Source organism: Neopelma chrysocephalum, unplaced genomic scaffold (genome assembly GCF_003984885.1).
Source record: "Neopelma chrysocephalum unplaced genomic scaffold, ASM398488v2 Primary Assembly neopelma1_22, whole genome shotgun sequence".
Lineage (NCBI taxonomy): Eukaryota > Metazoa > Chordata > Aves > Passeriformes > Pipridae > Neopelma > Neopelma chrysocephalum.
Genome location: NW_020897689.1, coordinates 16855454 through 16879653, shown reverse-complemented (window position 1 = coordinate 16879653; position 24200 = coordinate 16855454). Strand labels below are relative to the sequence as shown.

At 36.0% G+C, this 24200-nt stretch overlaps 1 protein-coding gene across 3 annotated transcripts in view; it reads right to left on the bottom strand.

Moving 5' to 3' along the window:
- Positions 1-11784: 11784 nt before the first annotated feature.
- The window catches only part of RB1CC1 (RB1 inducible coiled-coil 1), a 72464-nt gene continuing 60048 nt past the window's right edge, over positions 11785-24200 (bottom strand). For 2 of the 3 annotated variants that reach the window (XM_027673955.1, XM_027673964.1), the window contains exons 20-24: positions 23119-23166; positions 17815-17873; positions 15872-16008; positions 13123-13193; positions 11785-12779 (exon numbers count right to left, since the gene is read on the bottom strand). In XM_027673955.1, the coding sequence (XP_027529756.1) occupies positions 12702-12779; positions 13123-13193; positions 15872-16008; positions 17815-17873; positions 23119-23166 (393 nt within the window). In that variant the 3' untranslated portion in view covers positions 11785-12701. The remainder of the gene's footprint in view (positions 12780-13122; positions 13194-15871; positions 16009-17814; positions 17874-23118; positions 23167-24200) is intronic. The other variant, XM_027673972.1, reaches the window with a different exon arrangement.

Here is a 24200-nt window from a genome sequence, read left to right as displayed (position 1 = left end):
CTTCAGATGGGTAGGTTTCTAACATAGCTGTTCTGGGTTTCCTTTTAAACAAATCAGAAAAAGGTAAAAAATGTTGGGAGTGCAGATTCTTAGATCTTTGAAGGCTTTGGACATCATTTTCCCTCCATTGCTTTGGTATGAAGAAAGTGAGCACCTGGAATCATGTATCTAAGCCTGAACTTCTCTGAAAAGCCAAGCATTTAATGCTCAAACTGTGACTCATTACAAACATTAGACTATCAGCTATCTGAAGTCACTGAGATGTTTCTCTGTAGTAGGTGTCCGTACTAGGTAACATTACAGTGAAGCCTAAAGAGGGATAATGATACAAGAAATTAAGGGTAAAAGTGTAAGGCAAGTGCCTATGTACTTTTTACCCACAAACCAGTCAGGATAATTTTGATCTTCCCCAAGCCACCAGCTTGGGCTCTCTTGTTTGTCTTGGCCTTTATTTTTAGCATGAGCATTTCTTCAGGGTCTCTAGCCAAACCTGTATTTGGAAAGTCCTTCTCAAATCTCTGAGTTGGGTAGAGATTTCCATGTATTATTTTAATGTATGAGGGAATATAATTCTGCTCTGGAGATACAGTTCCACACAGAATCAGATGTCTTTACTAACTATTCCATGTACTTATGAACAGTGAGGATTATGGGAACCTTTCTCCATGCTAGAAAATCAGAGATACTGGGAAAACCAGGACCCATCAGAACATTTGGTGAAGCACATGGGAGCCATTAGAACACATTCATAATCTTCAGCACAAACAAAAATCAGTAGACTGAGCCATGCTACAACTGTGTACCTGGTTGATACTACCAGGATGGCATCTTTCCATCCTTGTGGAAACACACCCCAGAAGACACCACTCTCCAGACATCACCAGGTCTCCAGAGTCCTGCTACCCTTCCCCAGATACCACTGGCCTCTGTCCTCCTGCTAGTACCCAGTCACCTTCTCCCAATTCTCCTTTTGGCCACGGCAAAATAAACAAATATTTCCTTCTCCCTTCAATCTTGAAAACCATTTCTGTCACAAAAATATCTAATCTGTGAACTGTCAGGATTATTCTAGGATCTGTATCACATTACTGATGTCCACTTCAAATCTGAGCAGCATCATTTCCACTGTGATATTTCTTACTAGTACTGCCGCTCTTCCAAGCAGCTAATACCAGAAATAATCAATTTTCATCTTTACCCTGAAAACAGCAATTTTTGTTTCTTCCTTCTTCATAGTTTTAATATCTTCCTGAAATGCAAGCAGCCATTTCCTCCTTGAAACTGCCATCAAAAATGCACTCAAAGTGTGAAGTCTTCAGGTCAGAAGCAAACCATCAACAGATGAGCCTTAGCTGCCTAGCAGGGCACTGCTCCTTCTCTTCTTTCACAGTTCCGGACTTTGGGGTAGCAAATGATACAAGGCAAAAAAATATATATATTCTCACATAGAATCAAATAACAGAGATGAGAAATCGGGAGACAAGGAAAAGAACAAGGGCTAAGAAAGTGGAAAAAAATATCAAATTGGAGAACAGGAAAAATATGCTGAGCAGATGCAGACTGTAAGGCTTACTTTTTATGAAACAGGGACCTGGAGAAGCAACTCAATTGAGATCCTTATTTCCACCTACCAAGTGGAATACAGAGAAGTCACTGGAATTATGAACAATGGCTATCACAAAGTGGAACCTACAGTATAGTAAAGTATTGCTACCTATCCTTAAGAAAGTATCCTTTAGTATAATACCCAGCAAGTTACTTTATCCATTATCTGTAGTTCTCCCTTATTGATTTGTTCCAAAACTCAAAAATTTGTGGATTTTGCTTCTTCCAAAGGAGAACTGTAGCCTGTATAGCCCCACACTTCCCTTATAATTCTTTATGTATATATTGTTTTTTAAATAGAATATATGGTCACTCACGTATCAAAATTAGAACTTAGGGAAAGAGACAAAACAGAGGCTAAACTAACGCCTTGCAGGAAATTACTCTTTTTTAATGTCCACCTTCAACACATGCAACTTCTAAAAGCAGGCCTAGAGGAAGCTGGTGTAATGAAAGGACTAATCTCAAGTCAGACAGAAACAGACAACAGGAATTACCAGCTTTACATTAAGCACATTGGAAACATTACATAGCTATCCAACAGCAATACTACGTTGCTGTTTTCATGCTAAATAACCTATATAGAAACATATGTTAGAAGCAGAGCTCAGGTATACTGTATTAGTCACAAAGAGGAAACACAGCAGGAAGAAAGCAAGAAATTCCATTTTAGAGGTTACTACATTTATTGTCTACTTTTACTGATCACAAAAACAACCAAAAAACTGCCTCAAACCCACAAAATAACTGTTTAACTACCCTGCATACATAATTGGATGAAGTTCAATAAAGGACAACCTCATTTAAAATTTTTAAATTTAAAATTTTTTTAAAATTTTAAATAAAGAAAATTTCTTTATTTTAAAATAAGAAAGCAACTCATTCTATATATTTAAAAATAGATTTAAACATTACTTATGTCAAAAAATGCATGAGAATAATAGCATGCTTTTTTCCTTTTCATTGAAGTAACCCATAGATTTTGTGCTATAAAAAGACTCACAGATTCTTGAGACACATTTAAAATAGTAACTTACCACGATTCATTTTATGCACTCAAAAATGTAATAATAGACCTCCCCTGCATTGGAATTTCTTTTTTTTTTCCCACATCTAAAAAGGTTTTAAATGAAAACAACTACTAAATCAACTCCTTTGACCTTCATGTGATAATCACATGCTTGTTTAAAAAGGAATAATTAAGCATGCAGAAATGGAAGTGCTACTATTGCTCTGTCATTTATCTAATAACTGTGTTCATAGACTTAACAAAAATATTCTCTCGGAAAGAACTCAAAGAAGGTTATGCAACGATGTCTACAGACATCGTCCAGTAGAAAATACTTATCTATTTTAAGAAGCTAAAAATGTGGAGACTGTACTTTCTGCAAGTGTATTAAAGATATATAAATGCCACAACTGCAAGTCACTGGCACTCTGAATATTTGTGATAGGGAAGTGTCAGAGCTGGCAGAACAGTAGACTGAATTTTTGAGGGGGGTCAGGAATCCCTACCACTTGCAGCATCACACTTTGTAGAAAAGGGGGTGAGATTCAAACAGTGTCTTGGGTTTAGTTTCTTTGAGAACAATGTGCAGAACTGCTTCACCACTGATCCCTCAGAGGACACACTCAGCACTCAGCTGAAGTGTTAAACTTCAAGAACAGTTTCAAAAATTACTTTTTTTTCTCCTGGCTAAGAAGCTAAAAGCTCTGCTAGAATGTTTTGGACTGTCTGGGTACCAATTCCTGGGGTTTATGTTAAGAGGAATCACAGGAAGTTTCTGACACAGATGCTTCAACCCCCACATTTACCTCCTCTTCCTCACACCTACATTCAGGGAAAACACAGCCACAGAAACCTGGGTCAATGCAAGAAAAGGCCCAAGGCAAAGCAACATCCTAAAAACCTGCCTGACCCTGCATCATGAGTACGAGCACAGGCCAGTGCCAGAGTCAGAGCTCTGGTCTCACTGAGATCCACTGCTCCTAACACATACCCCAACATCCTCTCTCTCCTTTGCTCCACAGTTACTGAAGATGAGAAGGTATAATCATAAAGGAAAATAACATCCAGCCTGTAGCAAAGCAATTCAGTTTCTGCAGAAATCCCCTATAGACAAACATAATTATAATCCCCCACTGACCCAGAGAAATAATTAAACAATTTAAATGTTATAAATTTGGAGCCACTGAAAACATGAAAGGCAGGTGAAGAGTATTTACGAAAGGTGGTGTAAATTCTGTGACAAGTAGAAAGGAAAAGGTTACCAATGAAGATGGTTATTATAAACTCTTAAGAATACTCTTCTCACGTTGTGTAAAGTTCAGCAAAAGAGAAATGTAGCCATTAGCACAACATAAGGGGCTTGTCGTTTTTCTCATGCCATCTTTTAAAACAGGTTTCCAAGAACACCTACTGGGAAATGACTGAACGACCTCATCATTAAACTTCCTTCTTAGATTACTTTATGCTTAAAAGTACAAGACATACTTTACAGATTTCTTTTCCTTACAATAAAAATAATGCTTTGGTTCTCTTTATCATTGTTGAGGATGCTTGATCAAAAATTTCCATAAAGTTAGAAAAAAAAAAAATAATCGAATTATGCACTGAACACCTGAATAGGTTTACGATTTCATCTTCTATAGCTGTTATAGGAAGCAAGGAGAGAATTGACAACACCATCTCTAAAATGTTGATTTTTGTCTCAAAATCTGATTGACAGTGAAATTACAGCAGAATTATCTAAGATAGATTGAGATTCAATGACTTCCCAAGATGTTTCTGCAGAATAAACTGCTATGTAGCCTGTTGTCGAAAACAAAATATGCAAGACAACAGATGTATTTATTTCAATTGTTAAAGAAACACAAAATCAATAAATACATAATTTTCTAATGGGTAAAGGAACACAAAAAATAGGTTTGTAGAAAAGTTTAAAATACACCTTTTTTAATAAGTACAGAAAACAAAAGAAGTTTAACCTCTCCTCTTTCTCATAGTTTTTTTAACGTATCCGTGAAAATACTTGGTTATAAGAATGTTTTGTACGAAGGAGAGAGACTGGCACTACTGATGCCTACTAAACAGCTATCCCATTGCATATAAAGTATTGCAGTTTTATCTTGCAGTTAAAGAGGGAAAAACAAACAAAAAAACCCAAATAAAACTCCAAACACTGGTGCCCCTTGGAGAAAGCTATTTTCATAGAGTTCACAGAGAACACTCACAAAATATTCTGTTTAAGAACCCCTTCATGCCAGATTACACTGTGGCATGTCTACTCATAGTAGTTAGATGTACTTCTATGGGACGTTTCAAGTTCCTAAGAGTTGAGATTTTCCAAAAAAGAACTTTCTCCTAAGACTAACCAACCAGCTCCATCACCAGGGCATTAAAGCTTGTGCACTTTTTTTTTTTTTGGTCACCAGTGAATAGGTTAAAATTATGTACGGGTCATGGAAAATATTATTCATCTACACAATGAGACAAATGCATTTGCTTCATTTAACCATACAGGGAATGCACTTCAGTTGTCAGCAGTAAGCTCCTCTTTCTGAACTCACCGAAGAGCTGGGAAAAGTGAGACTAAAAAGGCAGAAGAAGAAAGATCATTGTAGACAGTCCAAAGGCACCATACAAGAGTCATGGCTCATCCTAAGCTTCCCATGCAGTACGGGTTTAACAAAAATTCCTCAAGATGATTGTTGGGTGACTATATGAACAGAAAGTCTGAAACTTCAAGACAGCACTTATAGATTAGCAAAAAGTAATTTGGCAGATGGAAAAGTACCAAGATTGATTTTTTTTCTTCTTTTTTTTCAAATACTCACATTATGAAAGTCTAATATAAAGCTGAAAAACACAAAAGATCCCTGTAGATAGAAATCAAAACCTACAAAAATCCACTGAAAATTAACGTTTTTCAGATAAACCATGGTAAAAAATTGATTTTTTTTGTGTGCATGTTATGTCCCACAAGAAAAACTCCAGAAGGGTATGTGATTTGATACACAGCACAGTATAACTGCATGCCTTGTATTAATATGGGAAACCGGTTTACGGAGTAAGAACTGACTCATGCAGATTACCAACATACAGTTCCCAGGGGTACCTGAGAACCACAAGTGTCAATCAGGACACAGATGCAAGCCTGTAATTTTTATTTCAGGTGTTACATGCCTTTGCACACACCACTTTCTCACTTATATAACGGTGAGAGTACAGTATTTCAATATATAAACTGCTACGCTCTGAAACATCAGTCCAAGTATCTCAAATTGGTCACCCTGGTTGTCAGGGACCAAAAATAAGTGAATTATCTGGAGACACTCATGTCTTACGTAAGAGGCACATAGCAAGTGTTCTGCTCGGAAATTGTCATCATAAAAAGGACAAGAATGTAATCATATGTTCAAGGCAAGGTTTTAATGCATAACTGAGAACAGATGTGGAAACACAAGCAGAGCAAAAGAGCACCTAATTAGCTAATTGAAAAGTGCATCCCCAGGCACATGAAATCCAAGTCTGACAAGCAGTCATAGGCTGACACTTCTCAATTTTTCAGTGCTTAAAAACTGAAGCATCGCAAAAATTGAAGCATATGCCATCACACTATACACACACACGCACACACAGTAATCATACATAGAATTATGGAATATTTTGGGTTGGAAGGGACCTTCTAAAGTCCATCTAGTCCAACTCCCCTGCAATAAGAAGGGACATCAACTCAATCAGGTTGCTCAGAGCCCCATCCAGTCTGACCTTGAAAGCTTCCAGGGATAGGGCATCCACCCCCTCTCTGGGCAACCTGTCCCAGTATTCTACCACCCTCATCATAAAAAATTTATTCTTTATATCTAGTTTAAATCTACCCTTTTTTAGTTTAAAACCATTACTGTTTGTTCTATCCTATACATGCGTTCAAAAGATCTTGTATTCTGGACTAGCCACAAATCAGGAACAACACTTATATGTACTTACACTTTACTATTAATCTGGAAATTTTTTTCAAACTCTATAATGTAGTGTCAGAGGGTCAACAAAGGCATATTTAACTGCATGCATCATATCTGTGGCAAATTCTTTGTGCTTACAGGAATTCACTTATCCGTAAGAGTTACAAACACAAGAAATGATGTGTATTACAAGGTCTAAAATTAAAAGAGGATATTTTACTGCTTAGCTGTTTTGTTGATTAAATGTTTTTAAAGACACAATCTCTGAAAAATCATTACAGTCTAATTCAAGAAAGCTTATTATATACCAAAAAAGGGCAATTCGCTTACAGCCTTTTAAAAGCAGTTGACTTTAGTCTGTTGATCTCAATTGATACTAAAATACCTTTTTTCTGTGTATAGTTACACAAAATAAAGCCCTCTTCAAAAGTTTTGAAAGTTATCAATTTTCTACAAAATTATCATCTCCCTTGCTAAGTTCAGTATTCATCATAAACTTTTTCTACCATTTCAATCATTGTGCTAAAAATACACCCCACCATTCATAAGAGACGTGGTAGTCAATGCTGACCAGAACCCCACAAGAGGCATAGCTCAGCTGTCTCCTCATTACTTTGATTATATTAGACATTAAGTGCCAACATTTCAACTGCTTAAATAATACAAACTCAGAGAGGTGCACTGGTTCTTAAAACTGACGGCTACTCCTTAAGCACCCAGGATCTTTAGACTATGTTTCTTTGTTCTTCCTTGATAATTAATAGATAATGTCCTTGACAATAACTATAGAATGTGTAAACTCATAAGTGTTAAACTCCAACACAACAATTTTTTTGGTTATACATAGGTCTTATCTTTGTATTTAATCTTCTTTAAAGAATAAAAATGAGCCATTTATTTTTTCTGCATCTCTAATACTCCTAGCACATGTAAACAGGACCAAAATATAGCAGCTTTGATTGCAAGTATCAGCATTTGCTACAGGTGCGTACACAAGCACACATCCATGTGTTCAGAACAGGTAGATCTCACATAGAGATTTGAGACAGAAGAAGATACTAGAAATGCTCACCCCACCACAGAAAAAACCTTCTCCTTACTCAGTAATCTTGCCTAAAAAGTAAAATACAGTGAAAAAAAATCACCTATTAAGAAAGTCTCAACACAAACAGATAAAGAGCAAATTTAAGTCTAAAAAGCAAAACTTTGGGAAAGGAAACCAAGGTTGCTACCCACAACTAATTTCAGAGAATTGAGTCAAAAGTACAGAGCAACTGTTCAGAAGTACAGTGAAATACCATAAATTCATGGTGCTTGAAAAATTCAGTTAGAACTATAAAACGGAATCACAGAATCAATCAGGTTGGAAGGTACCACAGTGGGTCAGCTGGTCCAATCTCCCTTCTTAAGCAGGGTCATCCTAAAGCACACAGCACAGGATTGTGTCCAGATGGTTCTTGAATATCTCCAGTGAGGGAGGCTCCACAACCTCTCGGGGCAACCTGTTCCAGTGCACAATCACCTGCAGAGTAAAAAAGTTCTTCCTCAAATTCAGGTGAAACTTCCTGTGCATCAGTTTCTTCTTATACAGAATAATCATCTAACATACAGAAAAAAAGTCTGGCGTGTTTGCTGGGAGCAGTTGTAGAAATAACTACTTGGTAGCTGCCACATTGCTTGCATTTATAATTAAATAAAAAAACATTCTACAGTGAAAGTATGTTAAAAACTAGCATTTACCTAAGATAGATTTTGAGGGGAGAACTTAAAAATTACTCAAATTACACCATCAGTTTCAACTGAGGCTTCAAAACAAAGGACCAAATTGAATGTTTGCCAAGTTAGCTGTAAACTGAAGACCTGTCATAGCAATTCAGCCTGAGCAGGGAGTTGGACAAGACAACCTTGGAGGGTCCCTTCCAACTTCAACCGTTTTCCAAGTCAGATGCTGCTTGAGGGCAGTAACACTGAACTCAATTCTTAGCCAGTATTTGGGGACTAGACTTTCCCATGCTCCTCAGTATTTTATGTGGATGTTGTTAATATGACTGAGTGTTAATACGGTGAGTGCTAAAGGAAGTAAGTGTTTATCCTTCATCATTTATCATTGCTGTTTTAGGACTGCAAAATGGCTTGTAAAGTGAGCTGAAGACATCAGTGACCTTAAAATACAGCACTGAGATAGCTGACCAAAGTTTAAAAGGCAAATGTAGCTTTAAAAGGCAATAGAGGCAATATAGTTCTTCTCCATTTCTAGAATTATTAATTTGGCACTAAGAAATAATTCCCTGCATTATAGTTTATTAATGAAAAAATTATAGGAATGAAAAAGCACTACAAAGTACTAATCAATTTTTGCCATAACTGCTTACAGGCAGTCTGGCTTCTAGCTAAAACTCCATAAAACAAGAAAGGATGCAATATTAGATCGCAAAGAAAACTAGCACCGCAAAAAGGCACATAATAATTTTGCAGAGGGTAGATTTCCCAGTCCTACTATGTAACGTGTAACAACAAGTATATTTAGAGAAAAGTGTATACTTCAGTGTAAACTGGTCCAACTCATAGACCATCTTAAGACTCAAATGAAATAAAACTAAATTCTAAACAGCAAAAGTTCCTGACCCGAGACCTACTTCAGAGTAGTGCAAAAACTGATAGTGCAAAAACTCAGAATATTCAAATATTAGAACATTAGAAAAAATTCCTTTTTAATTATCACATCCTTTTTGTGTTGAGTCTGCAGGACATTTGCTTTCTATCAACTTTCTCTACCATTCACTTTCCTTTTAGCAATTAAAAAAATTAATTGCCTTTGTCTAAAGCCAAACTTATGGACTAAACATGTATTAGCAGTAGCACAAGAGGCTTTTTTAGTAATAGCTAAATTTCCAACATGCAGCTCCACAAAAGAATTAGGGAAATCTGAGATCATCCAACTTACCCCCCAACTTCTGCCCTACCCCTTCTGAACATGGCCCTCATCCAAATTATATAGCTATACACAAAGTTTTATTATGGAGCAAGATGAACTACATAGGTGGTGCATAACAAACATAGTTTCAAGAACTGGTAAGGCTGTGACATACAAAAAATATGTAAACTACATTTTTCTCAATGACTGTTCAGAATCATTACTGAATATGTTAGGAGTTTGTTTGACAGAATTTCCATTTTGAATATACATAAAGATTATAAAATGAAACACATGACAAATATTCTGAAAAACCAAAGCCATGGCTGTTTATTTATATTTTAAAAATACGATGTCATGTAACAATAACAGACACATCCTGGTGTTCTTTTAAGTGGCAGATATCAGCAGGGAAGGACTTTTTCTTCCCCCATAGTTTGCATTACAGCACTTTATTTTAATCAATTTATTTAGGTGCTTCACAAGTTCACTTTCATATATTGTTCATATGTTTCTGAGTTATATAAACGTCAGTCACGCCTTTGTCTATCTTAAAGTAGAAATCAAGCCAACTTTCATAGTATCACAAATCATCACTGCTACTGTCCATACATAAGCTTAAATATATATTTTTTTAACCTAGTAACAATAAACTGAGACTAGAAAGTTTAGATTTTTTTAGACAAAGATGAAAGAATTTCTGACTTTAATTCTCAGCAAGGAGTTCTGTACTCACCTCGCTTTGGCACTCAGGTCACCATCTCAGAGGCTGCAACAAATGAACTTGACGGTATGTCATCAACACAGAGCAGCAAGACACACACACACACAGGCCTTACTGCTTAATGTCATTAGATTATCAGAAAAACGCTTATTTTTGTATGCCCTAAAAGGACTGTTGTACAGTGTAGGTACTCTGTCATGTAGGACCATCATCAAATTAGCAGTTTTATCCAACTTGGAAGAACTTGACAAAGAACACATCCTTTCCTCCATGCAGAAAATTCTACAGGTCATTTCACTTATCTTCGAAGTAGACTATTCAATAACAAAAGAGTGGCGTCTTACATTATAGAGCTGGGTTACCCACTGCCACACAGATCCATTGCTGCTACACAATGAATTACTGTCCTCCCACAAATGGAAGGATTCTGTGCCTCTTAGCAAAGCCTGATGGCTTCCAGGAGATAATTAATCACCGAAGAACAAATAATATTCACAGCAGTAGAGATTATGAGGCTGGGAAAGTTTTAACAACAGGTTCTAAACACTTGGCATATTAAAAGGAATGAGTGTGTGTATAACTTCTTAAACCACTTGTGACTTAGTTGACTATAGGAACAAGACTACACCAGTTGCAGACAGAACTGAATTCCCATTTAGAAGGTCAAAAATTCAGTGATTAAAAAACCCTTTGCAACATGGGTTGTTGGTTTCATTTGGTGGTTGGTTCTTTTTTCATGCTTTAAACCTGTCCTGTAGATCTATGATATTTATGTATTTGACACTGGGCAGTACTCAACTGTGGTAAAACTATTTCTTGAAGAATAAGGCGCATTTCTGAGAACTAATTTTAAGCAGTCAGTACATAAACTAGTACATTTAACAATCAGGGAAGAACACAACTTGATGAAATGATATTCTCTTTTCCAGAGATCAAATGTCTAAGATTTATTTAATCAAAGATATGATACAGTTACAAGCCCATGCATTTCATAAAAATCTGAACTTCAAATTGTTATGGAACAAAATTTTAAATAAAGCATATACAGAAGCTTCTGGGTATTCAAGTGCACTGGTTAGTCTGAAGAAATATTATATGCAACATATGGGCAGAAGCAGATATTCATCTCTTTTCTCTCGTTTATCTCTTTTCTTCCACCCCACACCTTCTGAAGATAAATCAAAAGTTGATTAACTCTATGGATTAAGTCCTAGGCATAAGCTCATAGTTGAGCCCATAATTTCACTTTCCAGTGACTACACATTTATAGTACATCCTTTTATGCTGTTGTTAAAAATAAGTAAGACATTTAAAAAATATATCTAGTAAAACTATTTTTAAAATCTCCTTTATTCATTTAATATGCTGACAAAATTAAAATTTCTGTCTACTTAAATTCTTTTTTATCATTACAAGGTAATTCTTGCAATTCCCAAATGTTGTTGAAAATTACTACCTCTCATAGAAAATTTGGGTATTTCTATGTAGTGAAACTGCTGGAGAAATCAGAGAAGCTGCAACAGATTAACATGAAATAAATATTAGAGCTAAAATTTAAAGGCACACAAATACTTCCAACACATATGGTTTCAAATCTTTATTGTTTTAAAATTCTACATGTCTTTTACAATTACAATAATTTGTTACTTAAATGACTCTTGTATGGTTAATGTACAATGAGTTTTTTCCTGAAACTCAACCATGAAATACAATTTCATCAATATGATTTTTCTAAATAGATTAATACAAGATTTCTGTTTTGTTGAGAAGAACAAGTGCTTCACTTTCAACAAACGGCACAGGTGTCTTCCCTTCAGAATCTGTGTGATCAATCCATTGAAAGTGCTTTTGAAGATTGCAGATCTAACTGTGACTGATTTTCAAAATCAGTCTATCAAATTACAAGGGTTTTTTTAACATTAAAGAGCATTTTCATGTAATGAAACAAGCTGCAGTAGTTATTTTTATTCATCTACTGAGGCAAACTCATGTTGAAGAAAAATTATATGATTATCTGCATGCAATGAACACTCCTCTTTAAATAGTTGATGAATTTTACACATATAAAGAATCTGTTAAAGAGTGCAAGTACTTTGATAATGATTTCACAAAAGGACATATGCTGGTAATAATGGTAACTAACATTTAACATCTAAATACAAGCTAATGTATATTTAACAGGCAATTAACATGGCTAACAAACCATGTTTCATGTGGTTGCCCTTCGAGAAAATGAACTCATTTGGTCCACACTCTTAAAGTTATCTGGGTAAAAAAAAAAAAAAAAAAATCAAAGCAGTTAGGGCCAGAGTTTTTGATGAATTTCTTGTTTCTAAAATGTCACCTGTTAAAAAGTAAAAGCAGTACATCAATGACGTATCTTGTCTCATGACCTCAGTATAAAAAGATGGCCTGGTATTTGAAGCGATGAATGAGCACTGAAGGACAAGTCAAAAAAAGAACGGAGACAGAAGGAACTAAAATTTTGTTGTGTTATACTTTCTTGTTCCATGGTACTGCTTTCACTCTGTAGAATTTTGTACCCAAAGGAACTTTAAATCTGTTTTGTGCCTAAGAGAAAAAAAAAAACAACACAACAAATTAGAAACCCATGTGGGATTATTCCTCTGATTTTTATATTTTTAGGCAGAAATTGATTGCCACCTCTCAGCATTTACTAGACCCTTATGAGTCTGGCAAGGTTTGGGCAGTGTGGATGCAAATACCTAATCCACTGCTCACTGAACCCTTCTCTTGCTATTCACTGATGCAGAAGAAGAACAGGAATAGCAGAACTTAAGACAATTTTCATCTAACTTGTTAAGCAGAGAGTACTTGTCACAATTGTTACAAATATTTAAACTGATTTTCTTCTCTATTAATTGCACATGATTTTCCATTATTATTTCCTTACCTTTTTTGCCTGGCAATATTCCTTTTCCATCACTTTTCCTAGCACCCAAGGTCTCCTAGATGCACCTGATGCTAAATAGAAAATATATTTATTACTTTACATAAGCAACTACAGGTAACAGGATATTACATTCCATTTTCATTAAAAGCAGAAATTCTTAAAAAAATCAATTTTTTTTAATAAATGAACAAACATTAAGTTCAGATATCAAGACAGCTTACTGGCATTTTCAAACGAAAACTTGATTTTTCAGTTCAAATTTTGTTTTAAAAACTAATATTAGAGAAGACAGTAGCAAATCAAAACTGAAACTCACTAATAAATCAAAATTATTCTCACTAACCAAGTCTGACCTTTTGGTCTGACTGAAGGCAGAAATTTCTTGAAATATTTCAAAGGACAAATTCTTCTATACTCAGCTATTATTATTGCTTTTACTGAAACATTTGATTATTTTTCTATATTAGTGATGGAAATTAGTTACTCATAAATAATAGTTTCAAAGCCCTACAAGTCTGACAGTTTTGGTTGCAGTCTTCTGAGAGTACCTGATACTGTTTGGAAAGGAGAAGAGTGAAAAACCTCAATAATAAACTGACAGATTAAAACAGCAACAGTGGGCATAAATAAACTTTCAGCTTATATCTATTTCTTTAACAGTAAGTAAAACTATGTGTCTTGTATTCCAAGAAATTACATCCATTTTACTAGCTTTGCTCTTTTCTAACTATCACTAACCACAGCATAAAGAAAATATCAAAATAAATAGAAGGGAAAAAATCACATACCCATACATAATAATCAAATTAATGCTTTTCTAAGCATGACTATTTATGAGATACTGTATGTAGTGACTAGAACATGACTCACTCAAGAACCACACTTTGAAATTTTATTAGTCTTCAAGGTTAAACTGGCAGTGGAGTAGATTCTGTTCTACTCCACACTCCCACAATCAGTGCAAAGAATTCACATATGGACTGAGTGCTCAACAGCTAATATTTAAATTACAAAGCCCCTTTTTTTAATTAGAATTTGCTGGGCTGACAGGCTTCATTGATCTAACAGAGACAGTGAGAGAGATGCAGGGTTTTTTTCCCTACATCTGCAGATGGAAATTTCCATATCCCTAAGGGGCAACACTGAAACCATGTGCTCCTTCCTTAACCAATTTCAGTGTTGACATAACATTTTAAGCCATCGTAATGTAGGCAGAGACATCCTATGATAGCCTAGATCCCTGACACTTAATAGTTCAGGTAGATCTATACAGAATTAACAATTTGATATGCATGTTAATACAAAAGGTCAGGTTTAAATGCAACATTTTGGCAGCCCTTAAAACAATAATTTGCATTATCTAGGTCCACACCAATTTTAATCTATCATAAATACAACTGGTGTTCTGGACTTCATTTTTCCCACTTCCCTGATGGAGGAATAGAATCAAGAAAACACGGTTTCCTGAAGGACTGAGATAGAGACAAATGTGTTCCTAATGCAAAAGGTAAGTCTTCACTGTTTTTTTATGTGCGGTTTCTTCAAATCTGAGACTAACTCTGGTTAGCAAGTGGTAAGGAATGGAGCAAGCTAAGTCCATTTGAAAACAGGGCAGTGAATTATGTACTCACAGTAACATACCAACTGACATGGCTTTTACATTATATATGTAAACCAACAGTATGAAAATCTACCATATTTCACATAGCTATGTATTGCACTACTAATGCCATTGTTCAGAATGTATTACATCTGTAACTAAGACAGGCATTCTCCCCTTGTGCTTCACAGATGACACATGGCACACATCCTTCAGCAGACTCAGAATTCAGATAGGGACTGGCGGTCTTCTGGAGACTACACAATTATTCAAGATCTATCATCTTTCATCATAACTGAAATCTATTGTCTGTTCATTGAAAATAATTTGACAGCTTGTGACATGCAATAACATGTAGAAACTTTCACTGCTAAATTAGAATGAATACTAAATTTTCTTTTGATGCATATTCTTAGACATTTCCGAAAAGCTGGGAGCACAGGTGGGTTTGCAAAAAATACTACACATGACAGTTTAAAGACATTTACATGAATGTATTTCATGTACCTCATAGTTTAGTGCAAAGCATTGTTATTTTTCCTCATTTAAAAAGATTTTGATTTAGCTATGTTTACACAGTTCCCAAAACCAGCCAAAAAAACCCCCTTGAAGATTAAGGGAGAAAAAAAGCAAATGTGCCATCAACATAAAAAAAAAACATACAGAAAGTGTTCTATGAAAACTTATTAGCCTTGCTAAATACCATTTGAATTTGGTGGAAAAACAATCAGCAAAAATATTGCTTGCAAATCCCCATATACTGTCCACATTTTGTTATTTATTATTCATTCTACTAAATAGTTGAAGTAACCCGATGGGAATGTTAACATACTCTTTGTGTGTACAAAAATGGCATTTTCTCCCCCTCACCACCTTTTTTTTTTCAGCTTCTCTGAAGATGCAGATACTTTTCCCTATTTTTCCAAGATATTAACATCTACATAAATTTTTGATTAAAAATATTCTGCCCTGAAAAATATTTCGCATTAGAACAAATAGCAAAAGCTACAAAGATAGCTGACAACTACCTGTATTACATGCTTCTCATATTTATCACATAGACATTTATAAAATCACGTACTAAGCATTAGAAAGTGAAGAGCGTTATTTGTAGGAAGAGTTAGTAATTGGAAGAAATCTGACACTTACCACACTCACCTGGTTTGAGATCCAGCGCAGCAAGGGACTCTGAGTGCAAGAAATACAAGGTTGGACTAACAGTGAACAACACGTAGTTGTCATGCCTTTCGTCCAAGATAATGAGAACCAAGTCGCCAACCTGAAAACTGGGGGAAAAAATATAAAATCACAGAACTTAAATAAAAAAAAGCATAGAAGCTTAAAACTACATTCATTAGATTTTTTCCCCATGTATTGCACAGACTGAGACTTAGCAAGTAGAAACATCTGTTCTGCTCTTCAACTACAACAACATATATACATTTTATATATTCAAGTCAACAAAACCAGGCTACCTTTTGAAAAGTGTTTTTGAAATGTACTACATCAATCAGCTGAAATTATTTTTTTTTCAAAAGAACTGTCAGTTTTGCTTTAAAAAAAATAATCAGAAATGCCTAACAAAAAATAAAGTTTCAATTTTGTATTATTTCTATTCGCCCAAAATTAAGGTAATCATCGCTATAGCAGGGTTTACAAACATTCTTTTGATGTTTTAAACTGAAGCTAATTAGAACATAGAAAAATACAGCAAAATATTTATGTACCTTTCAATCTTAAAATTTTAAGCACACAAGACAAAGAAGGGATGAAGTGCCCATCTTTAATCAAGGGGTTAAAAGCAAAATAAACACTGTGGCGACTTTACATAAAAGGTTTTAAAAATCTGCTTCTTCCTGACACCAGGGTAACATAAGAAGCCACCAAGTTCTCATGCCAGGTTTCAGTAAAATAACTCAAAGAACTTTTTCTGTCTCCAAACTTCTTTTCCACAGTGCAAATGTGTTGCAAGTAAATTATTTAGCCATTAACGAAATGAATTCTAAAATAGCTACAAATTAGGCATTAGATCATGAGGGGGGTTCTAAGAATAAATATTACTAGTCCTCTGGGGATGGGGGAGGAAGTGGCAAAGAAAGCAGAAGACTCTTCTTCATCAAAGGAGACGACAGATACATAGTCAGAGACAAATGAGTAAATCTAGAAAATTTAGCTCAGCTTCTTTAAAGTTCATTTTTTGATTAAATAAACAATATTCCAGGCTTTTCTGTCTGGACTTATTATGAAGACTGGATATATTGACTTAAAGACATCCCTATTGGAAAGATGACTTCTTTCATCATGTTTCCTCCCAAACGACTACCAAGAGAGTTGCCAGAACATTCAGATTCTCAAGGGAAAAACTGATACTTCACACACTGACCTTGTTACAATAAAAATGCAAACTGGTGCAATTCAGAAAATATGAATGGAATAATCTGTGTTCATTTTCTTACCAAAAAGATTTCTTATATTACTCAAGTAATTTATAAGTCTGATAATAAGAAGTTGTCTGTAGCTTTCATATTTTGCAAGAATATTTCTTTTTCCAGTAACAATTCTGCATGCAGCTGCTAACAGATTGACAATACCTAACAAAATGTTTGAGTTGATTTAATTTCATTCTGTCAGGGTAAGCCAAGAGTTTTGAAGACTTCAGGAAGGTAAAACTCCTCTTGTAATATAATACAGCACTATGCATATTAAAAGGTGAACAGATTTCCTTCTAACCTTGAAGTCATGCAAAGAGAAAGTACAGATAAACAAAGAGTAATCTAAAGGAAAAAACTCAGGGAGGATTCCAGAAATCCCATGAAGTATTATTGATATGACTCATGTAAAGAAAGTTACAGAATTCAAGAAAGTCACTGACATACAGAATTCAGAAAGGCTGGTTTTTTGTTTACAAATTGGCTTTCTAAAATTTGATTTACGCTTAACTGGGATGTTTCGATAGCTGATGATCTGAAATACAGATCTATATATCTTTTCACCACAGAGCAAGAACAGAAGAATCGTGATATTCTTTGACTATACACTTATTTTATTGAAAGCATATCCATCTGTTGATAAGAAAATTAACATGTACTTACTCTCTAATAGCTATTTTTTCAGAATGTCTTGAGGATACTGATGACATGCTTTGGGACATCTATAAAAAAAGAGAAAAGCTATAAAGTATTGACAAGCTATGATGAAATGTACATTACAGGTAAGAATATGGTAAGATAATTTTTGATTTCAAACAGTGTCTAGTCTTGCAGATTTTATATTCACTCAAAACACAGCATACTTTTGTCATCCTGTTCTGTAGTGGGTTTGGTTGTTTGTGATTTGTTTAAGGGTTTCATTATTGTGCCCTTTTTTTTAAGAGCTACATTTGATTATGAAATTTCTTGCATAACTGACTTCTCCTTCATTATTTAAAATTAAGAAGGGCTTTCCAGATCAGTGCCAGTGAAGATCTATTCTGAGCATATACAAGATCTATGATACAGCTGTGCATGTAACACAGAAGCCACTGACACTAGAAAAGGCTGATGGTAGAACACTGAAGGTTAAACATATTTATTATAATTAAACTCTAGATGTTGAACTCAATATGTTTTCTCAATTTCTCTACGAACTGTCACAAAATCTGAAGTTTATTGTCATAAGACGGATCGGCACTCCCTGGAATAAAACTGGAGTCAAATCAACTAAGACCAAATGAAGGCTCAGTTATATGAAGTTTCGAACATAAGAATTCTCCTATATTTAAATCCACTTAAATTAATGGCACATGGACTAACTTCAATAGGACAAACCAGACCTAAAAATGAATATAACTGTACACAAACTTTCTACAGTAACTATGATAATGGGAAATGAAAGTGGGTAACACTACTTTTTATCTACGAAGGAATACATGGCCCACATGCAGGCAAGTAGCTAGAGAAGCTGATCTGATGTAAATGTATCCGTTTCATTACCCTCTAGTAATTCCCTTAAAAAAGACAATTTATAATTGCTCCAGAGAAACTTTGACTAGAGGTCCTGCAGATTTTCCATTCATTCCTACTTCCTGGATTATTTATACAAGCTATTCAGATCTAGATTGCTCATACTTGAAGTTTAGCACATGATTTTTCAGCTGTAACTCAAATATTGTTTCCTACACCATATTTCCTATTGTCAATCTTGCCCTCTGCCTTCCCATGAGGTTGAAGCCTTTTCACAACTCACTTTCTACATTTCTTCAAAGAATGAGTCCAAATTGAATGCAGTACAACACAAAAAGCTCTCAAATTCTGATGATGCTTTCAGCAGTTTTCTTTAGAGGATCCAACTTCGGAGGTTTTTTTTTTTGTTAGAGGCTACATTTGTCTTATTCATGCTGTTCTTCTCTTTCTTGAAAAAGTTGCAGCTAGCATGAACGTTGTCAAATTTGCCTTGATTGTTCACAAAAGTGTCTCAGAGTTCTTTTCAGATACTAAGATCAGAGATTTTCTTGCCACTTTAAAAACTAGAATAAGTGTTAAATTAAAATGCAAACTAGCCTGATTTCTGTATTTTTCCTCAATTTCTAATTTTAAGAGAAACAGAAGAAATGAGAATATTGAGAATAACTCCATTAAAACTTACTAAAGAATGTTTTTGAGTACAGTTCTTATGGCCTTTACACAGAAAAAAAGGTTCCCTTTCTCAGTAATTCATATAAAATAAAAAAATCCTGTAATAACACTCCTAGTACTAAAATAAGGTACTTTTTATTTTTTATTCCTTGCAGAGGTAACCCACAAGTTCTGCTGCAAAAGACAGTGACTCTCAAAGATTTTCTTTATTGTGCAGATCCCTTTCTAAGTTGCATATCTGAAGAAGCTTAATAGAAATAAACACTGATATTTAAGTGTTGATGTATATTTCAGTTTTATAAGTGCATTGGGAAAGAGAGGGAAAAAGGATGAAAACAAAAATAAAAATAAATTTATCTATAAAAAATCAGATTATAAGTAAAGAATTGAAAAGGTATTAATTTCCTATGCCCAGTTAAAAATAAAATTTGAATTTTTTAGTGATCAATCAACTGCACATTTCTCCTAGGTGGCTTGGTATTACCATAACAACAAAAAGAATCTTCTATTGTCTTGTACATCGCATTTTCTTCAATTTCATTTTACTCTGAGATGAAAACAGATCAAAAATTTAGGAAATCCACAGAGGTTTAAAAATATGTCCAGTGTGTTTTGAATTTCATTGTAAAAAACTATACTGAAATAACTTTTGTGCACTTCATTAACAATTGGAATAAAAAAATTCTTTAAAAAATGCTTTTAGATGTCTTGCAATACTTTCTTACACCCTGAACAAATCTAACAGGTCCTAGGGTAGCTGACTTGAAAGGACGCTCTCCTTGAGCTTGTCAACAGAGTGGATGTTGTGAGTGGAGACTGGTGGCCAGCTTGGCCACAGCGACCACAAAGAGATCAAGTTTAAAATCTCTGTTGACAGGAGGAAAAGTGCCAGGAAAACCTCAACTCTGGACATGAGGAGAGCAGACTTCAGGCAGCTCAGGGAATTAGTAAGTAGGGTCCCCTGGGAAAATGTTTTTTCAGGTGCCGAGGTCCACCAGTGCTGGTCACTTTTCAAACATCACCTCTTAAGGGCACAGGAGCACACAATTCCCAAATGGTGGAAGTCAAGCAGGCGAGGCAGAAGGCCAGCTTGGCTGAGCAGGGATCTTCTCTTGGAAATAAGGCAAAAAAGGAAGGTGTATGCCCAGTGGAAGCAAGGTCAAGTGACACAGGAAGAATTCAGAGATGCTGCTTGCTGCCATGGGGAGAAAATTTGTGTGGCCAAAGCTCAGCTGGAGTTGAAGCTGGACAGAAACACGGGGGACAATAAAGAGTTTTTTCAAATACGTTAATGGTAATAGGCAGTATTGAAATATAATTGGCCAGTTACAGGATGGGGGTGGTCACCTCATAAACAGGGAGAGAGACAAGGCAGAGGTGTTTAACACTCTTTGCCTCTGTCTTCAACACAGATGACAGACCAAGGGGGTCTCAGTGCCCTGCGAGAATGATCAACTCCCAGTCAACCCTGAAATTGTGCAGAATCTGCTGCTCCAGCTGGATCCCCACAAATCTATGAGGCCTGATGGCATTCATCCCAGAATCCTCAAAGAGCTGCTAATGTCACTGCAGAACCTCTCTCAATGATTTCTGAGCGGTCTTGGGATTCTGGAGAGGTCCCAGCTGACTGGAAGCTGGTGAACATTGTCCCGATTTTTAAGAAGGGCAAGAAGGAGGACCCTGGAAACTACAGGTCTGTCAGTCTCAGTTCAGTGCCTGGTAAAGTTATGGAGAATATTATTCTGGGAAGTACTGAAAAACACCTGAAAGACAACGCAGTCATTCGTCACAGTCAGCACAACTTCATGAGAGGAAAGTCCTACTTATCAAACCTGATTTCTTTTTATGACAAGGTAATCTCCCAGTTGACCAAGGGAAGCCAGTTGATGTAATCTTCTTGAATTTCAGTAAAGCTCTCAATATTGCCTCTCACAGTACCCTTCTGGACATTTTGTCCAGCACACACATGGAAAAACACATCATGTGGTGGGTGAGCATACGGCTCACAGGTCGAGCACAGAGGGTGACAGTGAATGGGGCAACATCAGACTGGTGATCCCACTGTCACTAGTGGGGTTCCACAGGGCTCCATCTTAGGCCCTGGGCTCTTCAACATCTTCATCAATGACTAGAAGGGATACTAAGCAAATTTGCAGATGACACAAAACTGGGACGAGCTGTTGACTCCCTCAAAGGCAGGGAGGCCCTGCAGAAAGACCTCAACAAATCAAAGGACTGGGCAATCACCAATCGTATGAGGTTCCACAAAGAGAAGTCCCGGATTCTGCACCTGGGATAGGGCAACCTCGGATGTATGTACAGACTGGGGAATGAGGTGCTGGAAAGCAGCACTGTGGAAAGGGACTTGGGGGTCCTGATTGATGGCAAGTTGAATATGAGTCAGCAGTGTCCCAGCAGCCAGGAGGGCCAACCATGTCCTTGGGGGGCATCAGGAACAGCATTGCCAGCCAGTCGAGGGAAGTGATTGCCCCAATCTGCTTTGCACTGGTGCGGCCTCATCTTGAATACTGTGTGCAGTTTTGGGCACCGCAATACAAGAAGGACATTAAGCTGTTAGAGAGTGTCCAAAGGAGGGCAAAGAAGATGGTGAAGGGCCTTGAGGGGAAGCTGTATGAGGAGCAGTTGAGGTCACTTGGTCTGTTCAGCCTGGAGAAGAGGAGACTGAGGGGAGACCTCATTGCAGTCTATAACTCCCTTGTGAGTGGAAGAGGAGGGGCAGGCACTGATCTCTTCTCTGTGGTGACCAGTGACAGAAACAGAGGGAATGGCCTAAAGTGTCAGGGGAAGTTTACGCTGGATATTAGAAAAAGGTTATTCATCCAGAAGGTGGTTGGGTGCTAGAACAGGCTGCCTAGGGAAGTGGTCACAGCACCAAGCCTGACAGAGTTCAAGATGCATTTGGATGATACTCTTGGGCACACGGTCCTGTGCAGGGACAAGAGTTGGACTCAATGATCCTTGTGGGTTTCTTCAAACTCGACATTTTTCACAGAATACGCTAACTTCTACTAGAGAAGCTTATCAAATACTTCTGCTATGAAATGTAACTTCCAACTACACAGATATCAGTTTCTACCACACTTCTACATATCACCTGTCACCTAAAGAAGGCGAGATCATCATGGTCAGTCCAACCAAACCATGTGTCTTGTTTCCCACACACAGTAATTTCTTAAAGACTTAAAGTTGAGACCTGCTAGAAAGGATAAATAAAAGAAGGATTCATAGCCCAGGAATCAAGGATGCTTTGTCACCATATTCTTTTTCCTGCCATAGGCATTTACTATTACTTAAGCATTTAAGACAATGGCTGTTTGCATTTCCAGTGCCTAGGTAGAATTAAAAGTTTCACACCTTACAAAAGTGACAGGTGCACTTTTCCCAAAACCATCTCTACATAATTGCTAACACTCTTAATTAGGCTTAATGTAATTCTTGTAAACTGGCCGTAAATCTACTGTTGCTGAAAAACTAAGCCATGGAAATTAACTCCCTGTACCCCAAGCCTGAATGTTCTAAGTTTTTTCTGGAAAAACTCTGTTTCTCTCCAGTCCTGATAATTCCCATCCTGTGAATCTTTTCCATGAGAAGACTGCTAAGATGAGGTACTTTTGAAAGGTTATCAGGTTACTTACCTCTTGCCTTCACATTGAAAACATTTTTGAAATTAATAAATACATATTTATAGATTTTAGCAGACTTAACATTTTTTAGCTTTCATTTTTTCATAAGACTTAAAACATGCCTTGCACAAATACTTACCAATCTTTGATTTAATCTCTTATTTTCCTCTTCTTTCAACTGCAAAGTCTGAAAGAAAATCTCATCTGATGAGCTAACTAGTACACTTTATACAGGACAAACATTTTAAAAAAGTTTTGATATGACTAGAGCCTGACTACTTATACAATACTACAGCTTTCAATTCTAAAACAATTATCAAAATATATTTTGAATAAAGACATGTAAAAAAAAAAATAGAAGTCTACCAATTATCCCAGTGCTACAAAACCCACTACTAAGCTGCATTTACCTCCACACTCATATTTTCCTTTTAGTTAGATAAACAAGTCACTGATAGAACAGCAAAAGAAATGTAATATATTACTACATTAAAGCTTCTACCCATGACAAATCCTTTATAATCAGATGACAGAATAAAGCAGGTAAGCACTTCTGTCAGTAACATCCAGGCACTTGCATCATAGAGTGCCACAATCCATCAACAGAAAACAGTACTGTTCTCTATATGGTCAGAGATTTTAGTCCAAATGATCCTAGAAAGCTGAAAGCTAAGGACACCGTTGTTTTGTTTTTTTACAGTCAACTTTAAAATGGCAACTGACATGGAGTTAGGTATGACTGAACGGTTAAGATTTCCTAGAATTTGAAATATTCTAGTGTAACGACTAAGGGCCAATCTCATCTTCTCCCCAGAATACAGCCTAAGAGAAATTATTCATTTCCATGAAAAAACAGTAAATCAATTCTAATTCCTGTCCAGCTGCTTTGTACGTCTTAATTTGAAAAAGTAATCGCAATTTTTTTTTTACTGCAGAAATTCTCTGGATCAATGTCACCTGTTACTTCTAAGAAGAAATATTACATCTGAGTCATCCACACTGAAGCCTACATAAACAGAACAAAACAAAGCTAGGACAAGAATAATGTACTAATACTTCTCTTAAATTACTTCAGTGAATTATACTGATCCAAAAAGAGTACAACAAAAAAATATGCCCTGAAATTATATTTATAATCCTTGCAGACACTGTCTTACATCAGAGCATATAACTGGTGACAGCACAACTTCACACGCACGTATTTATAATTAGTTGTAACAC